Source organism: Euprymna scolopes, chromosome 17 (genome assembly GCF_053919585.1).
Source record: "Euprymna scolopes isolate OS-2025 chromosome 17, ASM5391958v1, whole genome shotgun sequence".
In the NCBI taxonomy this organism is placed as follows: Eukaryota; Metazoa; Mollusca; class Cephalopoda; order Sepiida; family Sepiolidae; genus Euprymna; species Euprymna scolopes.
The window spans coordinates 36178294-36193441 of record NC_136498.1 but is presented as its reverse complement, the minus strand read 5'-3'; the positions used below and the strand labels follow the sequence as shown (position 1 = coordinate 36193441).

The 15148-nt window shown below is 30.4% G+C and overlaps 1 protein-coding gene across 12 annotated transcripts in view; it reads left to right on the top strand.

Annotated features, from left to right (window-relative positions):
• LOC145296730 (receptor-type tyrosine-protein phosphatase T-like) overlaps positions 1-15148 on the top strand; it is a 934355-nt gene that overhangs the window by 787975 nt on the left and 131232 nt on the right. For all 12 annotated transcript variants that reach the window (XM_080142749.1, XM_080142743.1, XM_080142746.1 and 9 more), the window contains 2 exons: positions 8653-8772; positions 9127-9275. In XM_080142749.1, coding sequence (XP_079998875.1) covers positions 8653-8772; positions 9127-9275 — 269 coding nt within the window. The remainder of the gene's footprint in view (positions 1-8652; positions 8773-9126; positions 9276-15148) is intronic.

Sequence of the window (15148 nt, the reverse complement as noted above, 5' to 3'; positions counted from 1 at the left end):
GCGACAAGAAATATGGTTTTCATTCTGACAGATTAAGCTGAGGTACTGACAGTAATACCACACAGGATCAGTGAATCGATTGACGATGGCTTCGGTTCTAGAGAAATACGTAGCTCTTGACATATCTAATGAATTTTTGCAAAAATGCTTTCTTCACAAGAGGTTATGGAATAGCTAGAAATGTCTTTTCAACAAGCAGATCTTTTCTCTTTGATAGGTTTATCAGATTATTCGTAAATGGGCAGAAATCCGAAGCTCACAATATTAACGCTGGCGTGCATCGGAGATCCATCCTGGGTCAAATCTCTTTTGTGATCATCATCAACTATCTCTAAAATCATATTCTTGGATCATTCCTTGACATCTATGCAGACGAGGCTATCATCTATGACAACATTTTAAAGGCTAACAAAAGCCATCATCTTTTTTGATGATATATCTTCTCGAGTCTGTGGTAAAATGGTGTAAAAAAGTGCTAGTTATCTTTAATATATCCAAAACCAATCCTTTCTTTTTTACCACCAACGCTGCTATCCACACTTTGACACAATTGAAATGAACACCCCTCCGAGCTGGGACCTCCCCCCCCCTGCTATGACAACATTTTAGGAGTGATCTTCAACTATAACCAAGAAATGGAAGACCTATACAGTGCCAAAATGACTGGAATAAGTATGTGATCGTTCCATCAAAAAGGATCCCACTCGTGCCGCAATTATCTACCTGAAAAAATATGCGTTCTAACATCAAGCACTGCCTTGATAAAAGGACTCTGTTTCAAATATAGTTGACGGAGATATTTTCGTCTCTCTACTTCGTCATTATAACAAAATAAACGTTGCGAGCCTGTGTCTGCTTTATTGTTAGTTTTATTTTATAGGAGTTCGACCTAGTCTCAGTCTGTGACCCTCCCTTGTTAAACGTTTGTAATAAATACTCCTACATCTACAACAACTTCCCTCACTATCTATCTGCATCGAAAAGTAAACGAAAATTTTATGAACAGATTTTTTTCCCAGAAATATATATCTGAGGAACACAATATCAGGAGACTGATTCGTAGATGACTATAGCGTTGTTATTTTCCAATCTAATGTAAATAGGTTTCTCTTAAGCTGCTCACTTTAATAACACTGTCTTAAAAAGTTAAATCATTATTAATCATGCTGTCTCGCTATATATATATATATATATATATATATATATATATATATATATATATATATATATATATATAACATTTATCCTTATCACAGAGTGATGTTTAAGTCAATGCTTAGCAGTACCCCAATGTAAGAATCTATTTATTATTAATATTATGTGATATACAAACGTTATTTACATAATGTAATATATAGGTGCACTAGTGCTGGGACGAATAATCGGAATAGGGAATTGAAAAAATCGGAGGTTTTGGAATATCGAAATCGTTAACGGAATCGGAAAAATTTAGAGTCTATTCTTCGATGCACAACCAATTCCTTAAATTATGTTTTTAATTTGATTTTGGTTTCAAAAATATCGTTCTGTGCTTGTAGTAATAATGAAACAATAAATATTTATTGCTTTTAAACTTCAAGTAAAACATAAAATCTCTAGATCATCACCTCGAAAATGTGTTTTTACGTTTGAGAATATGTAGGCACATTAAGGATGTTTGTTTTTTACAGTAATCGGGACAAAGTGACAGGTTTTTAGTATACATATCTAGAGATTTACAAAGAATCGGAATCGGAATCAGGAATTTAGTAGGAATCAGCAAGTGTGTCTGAATCGGAAATATTTTAGAATTGCCCCATCACTAAAGCGCCTATATATATATATATATATATATATATATATATATATATATATATATATATATATATATATATATATTTTATAAATAAATATTTGTGCGTATGTATGCACGTATATCAGGGAGGTTTTTTTGTGATGATTATGTTAAATCAGGTAGTACAATGACAATAATAAATTCTATGCACATGGCTTGGAATAAACAGAGAAAGTAGAACAAATATGAAGCACGTATACGGTAGCAACAGATTTCATCTGCGGTGATTTACCCGGCATACATATGTACGACCTCAATACTATGTATGAAAATGTAGGTATATCTCTGCCAACATATCTCCACAGAGAACGTAAGCCACTTGCTGTGGCTTATTTACACAGGCATATAGGCACACATATGAATAGACAAGTGCATATAATGCAGATCTTAAAAAAGTGAAGCACAGATAAAGAAGGAAAAAATTCTTGAACTAATCTCCATCTGCAATGAAGCCGAAAAATAAGAAATAATCTTCGTGCAATCGCCTCAGAGTAGTCTCGGGTAGAGAATTAAAAAATGAGATCTCTGACTCACACACGCACACAGAGAAATATATATATATATATATATATATATATATATATATATATATATATATATATATATGTATATATATATATAATCGGCACTATCATAAATACCAAGGAAAAGCAAAATTCAAACAGATAATATTCAGGTCTGCTCCAATGGAGAGAAAAGAACAAGAAACTATGTTCCGAGATCTGCGATCGAAATAACCAGATGTGGCTTATATTGGATCTCTTGGGAAGGCAGGCTTTACGATTCCTGGTCGCTTGCTAAAGGATTATGTTATTTGCCCTGTTGCTGACCTTATATTATATTGACAAAGGTTAGGAATATACAGGAGATTAATTCAAACATAAGCTGACGTCGGTTTCACTATGAGTCAATATAAGCGTATCTATTTATGCTTCAGTATCTAGATATGCTTAACTGTTAAGCCTTTTCGATGTCTTTAAGAAGAAAGAAGAAATCAACATTGTCTATAGGTGCATCAGTCTGTCGGCAGAGATTTTTAGTAAGCGCCGATGCAGTTGTCTTATTACTGATACAAAAGTAAAAAAACAAAAAAAAACAAAACATTTTTAGCTTGCTGTAAAAAAAAAAAATTGTGTAATTTCGTAATGCTACTACCTAATTGTCCGTTTTATATATTCATTTTTTTACTTAAAAATGTTACATTTGTAATAGATACAATGTTTGGAATATATATATATATGTGTGTGTGTGTTTTATATAAATATATATGTGTGTGTGTTTATATATATATGTGTGTGTGTGTTTATATATATATATATGTGTGTGTGTGTGTGTGTTTATATATATATATATATATATATATATATATATATATATATATATATATATATATATATATATATATATATAGATTAATAGATAGCGGGTTAATGACAAAAAAACTATTTCCCAAAATCTATGATGTTAACCATCTTTAATTTATTCCTTTAATTCAGCTGACATTTACAATGCTTGACAGCATCTGTTTGTAAGCGTGAACTCAATTACTTAATTATTGTATAAATCAGTGAATCCATTATGCCCTAAACTCATCAGAAGAAATAGCAACACTCAATCCGTCCAAAGAAATAAAGTGCGATTTGACATGAATAAATGCGAAAATTGGAAGAGAAGCTGCAAATATTTGTTAATGTTTCCATTAATCTATTTTAAATTCAATTTAAATTATATACATATACATATATATATATATATATATATATATATATATATATATATATATGTGTGGGTGTGTGTGTGTATAGATATATATATGTATATATATATTTATATATAATTATATATATATTATATCTGTATTATATATATATTATATATATATATATTTATATACATATTTATATATATTTATATATTTATTTATATATATATTTCTTATATATATATTTAAATTTATACGTTTATATATATATATATTTACATATATATATTTATAAACATTATATATAAATATATATATTTATATATATATATATCTATATTTGTGTGTATATATGTTTAATTATATATATATATATATATATATATATATATATACGTATATGTATACATGGTAACTTTGTTTACAAAACAGGTTTTTATTAAAGAAAACCTTTACATAAATAAGAGAATGACCTTACTGTATATAGTGTATTCCAATATTTTCATAATACGATTTAGCTGAAATAATTTCGATATTAAAAAGTGCTTATATATGTGTTTATGTTTGAGTTTGTGTGTGTGTGTGTGTGTCCAAATTAAACACAGACATAAATTTCATTTTACATATTTCTAAATCTAGGAGCGATAGGAAATGCCTTAATATAAAGGACGTACTTTTTTTGTGGCTAGTTATCATTTTCTTCAACGGTTGCGTGTAAATGAATAATATATGTCTATTGCAAGCATCTCAGATATAAAACCGTACCTGACTTAATATGACTACTCCGCCCATTCAGAAATGTGGTGGTATTACCTGGAAAGATGGACTTACGGAATTTGAAGAACGAAGGAGATTTTTTTTTTAATGCGCAACGGCACTTTACGATTTTTCTCAGTAAAATGGTGGCAGTTAAAGTGAATAAACGTATAACCGGTTCACGCCGTCGGTGTGATGAAAACGTTTTAAGTAAACTGAGTGATGTCTATGTCAGAGCCTTGTCGGTCCTATTGCCAGACCTTATTGTAAACGACATGAGCGCAACCCTTTCTTTTTAAAACAAAACAAAAAGGTATATATTGCTCGTAAGAGAACGCATGAATTTGAAAAGAATAAATAAACACTAGACTGTGTTTTAATTTGATATTAAGCCCAAGTTGGTTGGGCAATATATAAATGAAGACATAAATGAAGACATTGTGTACAGTTCGTGTTCAGGAGCCGAAAAAATCAAATAAAATGTTAGGAATCGATGAAAGTCAATTTAGCTCAATAACATATGTGTGTCCTTCACTCTTCTTCGCTTTCTTTCTGTCTTTCTCTCTATTTTTACTTGCGTGAGTGATGCAGATGATAGTCAATAAATAGTTATTAATGCTTATGTATACTGTGAATTCGAAACAAACGAAAGCTCGGTTAGTCATTATATCCTAACTGTAAATGTAATGCTGGTTTGATATAGATGAAAACAAATGACAGTTGAAGAAACGAATTACTGAATGCATTAAGCGATCCAAAAATACCTCGACATTTTATCAATTTAAAACTCCAACATGCAAAGCAATGATTTTAAGTCGTTTATTAAAACCTTTACTTTAAAAAGATAGAAGAAAAAAATGGTTTAATTATCCTCCACTATCTGTGCCTAAACCTAAACAAGGAATCTATAAACAACCCTTCTTTCCTAGATCTGCCGATCTTTGAAACTCTTGTTCGGATGGTCTGCTTTCCAGCTGGCTACAACAGTTGTGTTCAAGTGCAACGTCCTAAACAAGTTCTTGTTCACTCATTCCCTTTAGTATAAAAATTATACCAAATGTCCATCACTAAGTATTAATATAATTTTCAATGACTACCGTGTGCCCATTAAGCCTTATTCTCGAGTGCCCTCGGGAATTTATCGAATGGTGAAGCTTCTGGAAACAAAAATAAATAAAGATGTTGTTGGTGTTATGGTTTAGTTACAAATTTTGCGAAAATATATTTAGAAGAATTGAAATTATTAAAATGACGAATGTCTACTTGTCGAAAATGCATGACGAGCAATTGAGTGTTCATAATTGTCATTTAACATGTTAAAATGCAATTATATGATTTTGTTTCCCGAATTTAATTTCAACAACTCTGATAAAATGCACTCGACTCCACCCGGGATGAAATTACTTTCAAATGATTGTTTTATTCTTATAAAATGTTATTCAGGAAACATGAACACAAAATATGTATTTTGAATAATTGAATCAATAGTTTAAGCACATTAGGCCAAATTTGCTAATATGTTATACGTTAATCAAGCGAAATAACAAACCCATTGTTTCTAATAACCTATTGTAAATTTCCCTGGACATAAATTGTTAGAAAGTATCTCTCCGTATTAATAGGATAAGTGTAAAATAGCTATTAGCCAAGAGACCAAATCAAACAAAACTTACATGATAGTTTCTTATCAGGAAATCAGAATAAATCATATTATCCGCATGGATTATTATTAAAAAAGCTATTGAGTACTCTAAATGAACACATTATTGTGTGCATAACAGTAAATCACAGGTATCGGTAAGGAAACACCGTGGAATATTAGCTATGAACCAGTACTACTTATAATTAATTTCCATTAAACGAGTTGGGGTGCATAAGAATCTCGAACAATGCAATCCTTACAAGACGCGACCGTTTTAGATTGTAAATAACGATTAAAATATAACCATAGTTATAGTTATAATATGTTTTTAATGATTCTTATTTTATGCTTAAAGTCTGATAAAGATTACCGAATCTTGATTAATGTTTTCGTAATGGGTTACTGAATTTGTGTCAATTAGTTATTTTTATTACAGCGATAAACATGTTTTTAATGCATTATTCTAACTTTTACTGCTGTACTCGTAAGCAAAAGTAACGAGGAGTTATACGTATGATACGGAGAGGTACTTCCTAATACAGGGTGGTCGCTAGAAGAGCGGGAAATTTGTCAAACAACGATTTATTTTTACAGAGAATACTTTTAAAATTTTTTCAAAGACAAATGTTGTATTATACTCATAAATACTCAAAAATTTCGTCCGTGAACTTCACTGAAGCGCCTTAACCTTGAAATCCAAGCTCATGTGGTGTATAGAAGGGTACCTAGTGGGATATCATTCTAAGCTCTTGCCAAACACGTTTTCAAGTCACCAATAGAGTGTATGTCACGTCGACAGTTCTGAGTCTCCGTCAATAACAAGCTTCAAGCACAGTAATCCATGACTTTTAAGTCTGGACTTTTTGATTGCAAATTTATTCGACAAAAAAAAAAAAAAAACAATCAAAAAATTGCAATCACGCATTTTATTCATGATCTAAGCTGACCTTCAACTTTCCCACTTTTCTAGCGACCAGCCTGTAATTTACTGTGGAGAAAAGCATTAATCATTTCAAATACATGGATTCAGGTCAGTTTCGCTCCCGGACAATTTGTCAACGGCGCATATAAAAAAGCGACAACATATCTAACAATAAGTGCAAAGTGTGGCCAATAAAACAAAAAATTGAATATACTAGTCACAAAAAAGTCATGGAATAGTCATGAAAGTGAGAAATTATCATAATTATTATTTTAAGATGGTTTATGAGTGAAAGGATTTATTATTTACATAGTGAATGCCCAAGAAATTTCCGTTTTCAAGTACTTGGATCCATTTAGTTCACGTGCGTAAAAAGAAGTTGAATTACGTTTTTATGTAAACCATTTATGATTTGCAAAGAGGACACATGTCTGCAATATTTTCTCTTGCTTTTGCCTTGTTAACTACTGTGATCAAGCAGGTTATATAACTCCTGATTTCTACTAAAATTAATGATTTGTTTTGTATTATAATAACATCGTCTTATAATCATGCAGTGTGAATCTAGTTCATTTGAAACAACACATACATTCTAAACTATTAAACTTACTCTATTATAAACGTTCCTTAGCAACATATTTTAAAAAGGTACTATACCATAAATGAAAACCTGAAATATGTTAATTATGATCTTCGCATACACAATACTACAGATACAACCGTCAGGTTATATCATTTAACAACCTTAGTATCAAGTATTCAACATAATCAAAGTTAATTATATTCATTTTGTTTGTTCGTAAATGGTAATGTATTATTTGAGAAATATATATATATTGCAAGAAATGGTAAACTCTATATTATAAAATGATTAAAACTGTTTTTTTTAAATAGCTAAGATAAGAACACACGTGTGTTATTCTGTAGATATGTTTGTACTTAAAGTTAATATATATAAGATTTGAACAATGAGTTATGCAGAGCATTTATTCACTGTCTGTTTTAATTGATGTTCTCGATAATTAGCTGACCGCCATTAAGTTCTGGCGGCGATTTAATTATCGATGATTTTTACCCATCACGATATCCGACGTCCTACTCATACGTATTTCAATAAATTCTGTTCTTCTTCAAAAATACCCCTGAGCTTTTTTTTTTAATTTTCGTTTTTCCCTATTGCGTAATTATGAATGGGCCTATGTTGTCCTGCTGAAATTATCTAGTTTAATCATTCGGACAAGATGTCAAAAAGTGTAGACACGTACTGAAAGTAAAACAATTCATTTTACCTAAACAACTCTTGTATTTATTTTTGTACTAGTCTGGGTGCCCGGTGTTGCCAAGGTGTTTGGAGGTGTGTGCTGTGCAGAAAAAAAAACCTTTAGGCAGGTAACCTCTAACCCGTGCCGCGAAGGAGAAAAAGAACCTAAAAAATAAAACGTGGCGTTTTTGCAGTTGCGCTCATCGTCAAACAATTATTTCATATTTCAGTATTTATTTTCTATTTACTTGTATTATTATAATTATTATTATTATTATTATTATTATTATTATTATTATTATTATTATTATTATTATTATCGTTGTTATCATTATTATTATTGTTATCATTATTGATTTTTATAATCATTGTTATTATTGTTGCTATTATTATTATTATTATTATTATTATTATTATTATTATTATTATTATGTAGTAGTAGTAGCATTAGTAGTAGTATCTATTTTGAATTGGCTTATATTGATACTACTTTTCTTCTATACAGTTTACATGTTTTTAAAAACTTATTTTCCAGCGTAAATGCGACCAATACTGGCCGGATGAAGGCTCCCAAGTAGCTGCAGGAATCACAATAGAATGTCTTGGAGTTGATAAATTGCCTGACTTTACAATACGCACATTCTTATTACAATTGGTACGTACGTGTTTTCAACTGAAAACTTGACCAATAAAACACAACGAGATTTATTATAATGGTGACTCAATAAAATACGCATAGTAATTAAACCAAGCATTAAACGATTTCAAAATGACGAAGTATTTCTTTCCCGTTGTAGAACATTAACAGAATTCTGTCTAATAAAAATGATTTCTTTTATTGAACCTAACAACAATAAACATAATCACATGTTAATTGTATTTCTTTCACTTTTGAGTAATTGTCATCATTTAGGTTCCGATATTTTTGCCTTATTAAAACAATAAATTATTCCTGCCTGGATGTTGTATATAGATTTGTCTGATTTTTATTTATTTATTTTTTATTTAGAGTGGTGTATCGAAGATTGTCAAGCAATTTCACTATACAACATGGCCAGATCATGGCGTCCCCAAATTTGGGAATTCATTAATTTTATTCAGACAAAAGATACGTGCGTTCGACCGGCTCGACAATGGACCGGTTATTGTTCATTGCAGGTAAGTGCATATATTCTTATTAAATTAATATCATATTCATGTTTTTTAAAGCAAACATTTATTTTATAAGATTAATAAAGAAATGAAATGGAAAAACGGTTGGAAATATAAAACGTACCAGGAAACTTGTCAATGTAAAAAAAAAAGTTCAAAATAAATTTTTCTGATTCTTTTAGACTCATGCATAATACTTGTTCTAAATATTTATTACATACACACTCGGTCGCATGAATACACACCAACACATATACACACATATATATGATATATATATATATGATATATATATATATATATATGTGACATATATATATATATATGACATATATATATAACACATGTACGTATATATATATATATATATATATATATATATATATATATATATATATGTCTGCGTGTGTGTGTGTGTGCGCGCGCGCATGTATATGAGATTGAGAGAAAAATTGATTGTTGAAAACCTAGCTGGAGATAGTAGAATATTACATTTAGCCTTTCTTGGTATTTTTTTCAGTATTTTTAATCATAATTATTGTTAGACCTTGATTTTAAAACAACGTATAGTAATAATAATAGAAACAATAGTACTTATACTACTAATACTTATATATATATATATATATATATATATATATATATACACATATATATATATATGTTTGTGTGTTTGTAGTCATCGGCATACATATATAGAGAGGTATACAAAATAAAGTGTATATATATTATATAGTATATATATATATATATATATATGTGTATGTTTGTATATATACGTGTATATGGGATTGAGAAAAAGTAATTGATTGTTGACAATATAGCTAGAGACATTAGAATAATATTTTTAGCCTTTCCTTGGAAATTTTGTCGATTATTTCAAACCATAATTATGGATAGCCATGAATTGGAAACATCACGAACGTATTATATTCGTCACTGAGCCATCTTCTGGTGACAAAAACTAATGAATACAATGGTTAAAGAGAGGAGATATTTTTGTTGATGTCCCTTTTATGTAATAGTTGCCCTCTTTTCACATATTCTGCGAATGTACTATATTCTGGGGTTCTAAAAGTGCCACGCGATATGGTAATATGGAAGTATGTATAGTAGTTTTCCAAGAGGTTATATTCATACATTTTTAACATGTTTTCTAATCTCGATAAATAATTATTCATAAAAAAACGAGGAAATTCTTATATCGACGACGTATTTTGTCTTCCATGTCTACTCTTGCTTCATTACAATTCACGGTTGCTTTTCTCTCGATATTTAATCATCTTATGGATTCATGCCAAATCGCAACGACAACAAAATAATTCATATTTGAACAGAATATTCATGTTCTTCATTTTGATGTCTGTTCAAATATTGTTCATGAAATTGTTTGTAGATTGTTCGATCTTGACGTACAATTGATTGTATTTTGTTTTTCTCTAATTATTTTATATATACTGCATAATCACGGTGATGCACCGGTCTTTGCCAAATTACTGATTTAAGCAAAGATGAGGCCGGCCAGTACCAGATGGGTGACCGTTTTGGTAGGCTAAGCGCTGTATGTATAGCGCCGAGTTGTAGAACTGTTTTGGTTCGTATCTGGAGGCGCGTTTAAATCACTTGGAGAAATACTCCCCGTTTCAAGACGAAAAGCAACGGAAACTACCGTCTTTACTTGTCTTCCCGAGATTTCTTGGCTCTACAATATGGCTAGCCGTGTTCACTGACGCTGATAAAATACAGCAAGGCCGCTGCTACTACTGTATGAAAATGATTCGTGTGGTTCACCACATGAGATGAAATTCGACTTCATCTAAAAGTCAACTGTTGAAATTCTTAATGTTATCTTAGTGTATCTATGATGCACTGACGAAATAAGAAAAACGTGTTTCCTCTATCAAGATTACATTAATTTTAAGTAAAATTGCGTCACTAATGACGGATGAAAAATATAATTCCTGGTAAATATAGTGCGTAACAAATTATTAACGAGATAACATTTTTTACCAGTTTCAGAAACTTACTGGGAGTTTCGTATCAAAAGCTCCGGAAACGTTGCCAATGCTGAACTGCGCGTACTGTGAAATTTTTGTACTGTTCTGCGCAATGTAAACAACTTGCCATCGTAATTGCTGAATCAACGATATTTGATGTGTTTCAAATTATTGACAAGGCAGTTTGTTTCGTCAATAACATGGGTCGTTAAGGTGGTTTGAATAGTTCTGAAAAGCTAGCTATTACAGAACAGCTAGCAAAAAGTAAAACTACCCTCGAAATATCGAACATGATAGGAAGGTACCATCAAACTGTGAAGAACTTTGTCAAGGACCCTACAAAGGTACGTAAGAGAGCTGATAGAGGTCAATCTAGAGTTGTATCACGCCGTTCTCTACTCCAAATTAAACGTAAAGTTGTTAAAAACACTCGGGAGACAAGTCGAGAAGTCTTTGATCAAGCTGGATTGAAGAATGTCTGAAAAGTTCCCGATGTCACCTTCTGAAAGAAGTGGCAAAATCTGTTAAACCTGTGACAAAGCCTCCATAAAAAGCAACTACACATACAAAACCGATTGAAATGGGCAGAAGATAACATGAAAACAGATTTTTCTAAAGTTTTGTTTATGGATAAATTGCGTGTCACTCATGATGGCCCAGATGGCTGGAGCAAGGGATGGATCCTAGATGGACGAGATCTTCATCAGCATTTAAGGGGCAAACAAGGTGGTGGCGGGATAATGATATGGACTGGGAGTATTGGAGGTACGTTAGTTGGCACATGGAAAGTTACAGAAGACGTAAACTTACGTCAAATGCTTACATAGCTTTTATGAAGGAGCACTTTGAACCATGCCTGAAAAAACAAAGGTTGACGTTCAGAAGAACTATTATTTTTATGCAGGATAATGCTTCTTTCGCATGTAGCAAACAAAAGCAAAAAGTATTTGCAATAACTGGGGTTCTCTGGCTTAGGAAGATGGAGTGGCCTGCGAATTCGCCAGATTTGAACCCAATTGAGACCCATTGGAGTATCATGAAGCGATGCCTCTATGCAAGGAGACGCCAATTTAAGAGCAAAGATAAGTTGTGGGATGCTCTTCAGGAATTATCGCGAGGAATAAATGTTGACGAAATCACAAATTTTACTAATTCTATCGACCAACGTCTTTCATAACAGTCACGACGTCTTTTACAAGCCATTAATAAAAAACGATCGCATATCCCTTACTAATTATGTCAAAGTAGAAATTGATATGTAGTTATTGTGTTCTAAGCATTTTTCCTAGTTCATTTTATGTTTGAAAATTATTTCAATAAACTAGTTATGCGTATATGTTTTTTCCTCAACCTCATTAATAACTTGACACACTGAAATCAACATATATGCCTATCTTCTGCCATACTTTCGCTATTACTGCTTTAAATACTTTCATTTTTTGATTGAAGTAGCTGAATAGTATTGTAATGCACCTTTCCAAAGTTTCATGGATTTCTATTCACTCGTTCCTTTAATATTAAAAAAAAACTGTAAACCCGTTAATAATTTGATACACAGTGTATATCTACCAAAATAATAAAGCATCTCTGAAATAAAAGGGCATATAACGTTATATAGATGGAAATTGTTTTTTTTCTGATCGGAAGTTAAAAACAACGGTTAAGATATTATAATTATTTGGAGTAGGCAGGCACAAAATGAAGGTTGCCTACATTCTAACTGAAAGAGATTTTTGTGGAACGAACTAAATTCAAATTTAGAACAGCCATGTCGTTAATTCGTATCGTTAACTACATAACCCCCACCCCCTCCCATTTAATGCAGGTAAGGTTCAGACTGTTGGATATCGACATTCTAGAGAGTTTTGTAAGAAGATGTATTACTTCACACCCCGTTTCTATTTCGGATGTGGTTGGATGAAATCGTGTACACGCATTCGCACTCTGTTCACTTGGCAATAGTAGATTTTAGAATAAATAGTTTCCGCATTTCCTCTGTTTCGACCTTTGGCTCTACGTTGGCAAGCGATTGGCTGAAATTTCAGTACTGTGCAAAAACGTATAAGCATATAAAGCAGAGTGAATTATTGTTATTTAATTATGAGATGAAGAGTGTAGAAACGTTGAATCTCTACGGTTTTAGGTGAGCATTGTCTGACGATATCGGTTTCAATCCTACCCAAAGCCGGCCAGAAGATTAGTTGGCCAAAATGTGGCGAGATGACAACAACTATAAAACACAGTAATTACTGCTGATACAATTAAGAGATGCAGCTTTTCTATCCAACCCGGTGAATCACCTGACGAACGCTAGAAGAATAGTTGACCGAAATGCCGTGAAACAACAACTAGAAAAATGAGGATAACTGTCCGCAAATAAATTAATAAAACCAGAGTGATATATAATTTTACACAGAGTTGATCCTATAAGACATGTTACATTTTTAGAATGGTTCCGAATTCTGTTCGTAAAGCGAATTTATTCGGGCGAACTACTTTATTGTATCATTATTATTCACTATTTATAGTCTATCTGTAGGGCATAATAATGTTAACAAACCAGTTCCCGCAGGATCACCGAAGTTAGGCAACCTTGAACTTGGTCAGTTAAAAGAGACAGAAATCGTGGCATCCACTTGTTACTTCAACTCACACACGCATTAACTAATAGTCATTTGATTCCATGGAAACATGACTATAAACATTGTCATTGCGCGGTTAAATACATGAGCACAGTCATTTAATATATTTTAAGATAAGAATAACTATTTTCCAGCATTTAGATATTCTTTGTAAGTTAATGAAATATATAAGAAATTCCAACTATTTTCTTTGAACATTACATACTTCTATTAATTTCTTTCCAATATTATCTTTAAATGCACTGTGCTATATTTTAGATCTAAAAATACTTGGACACTTTGGTTACACATTTATACACACACACACACACATATATGTATGTATATGTATATATATGTATATGTATGTATATATAAATATTTATTTATATGTATATATATATGTATATATATGTATATATATGTATAATATATAAATATATATATATATATATATATATATATATAAATATATATTTATGTGTGTGTGTGGGGGGGGATTCAAAGTAGAGATTTGCTTTCACGAAAATAAACCTCTATATTATTTATTAAAAAATCCTACTCGTATATCATCGTACTGCAACTGAAGTAAACTTATATATTATATATATATATAACATATATGTATATATATTATATATAACATATGTATATATATAATATTATATATAACATATGTGTATATATATAATATTATATATATAACATATGTGTGTATATATATATTATATATATATATATAACATGTGTGTATATATAATATTATATGTATATAACGTATATATATATTATATATAACATATGTGTATATATATAATATTATATGTATATAACGTATATATATATTATATATAACATATGTGTATATATATAATATATATAGCATATGTGTATATATAATATATATATAACATGTGTATATATATAATTTTATATATATATATATAACATATGTGTATATATAATATAATATATACGTATCTATAACATATGGGTATATATATATTATATTATATATAACATATGTGTATATATATAAAATATTATATATATGTATAACCTATATATATATATATATATATATATATATATATATATATATATATATATAACACAAAATCAGAATATTTTCGATAAATATAAGGATTTCTACATGGAAGCATTAACTAGATCAGGATATCAAAAAAAGATTAAATGCATAATGAAGATGGATTATTTAGACGCTATGATAAATTATGCAATATCAAATAACATTGGGATG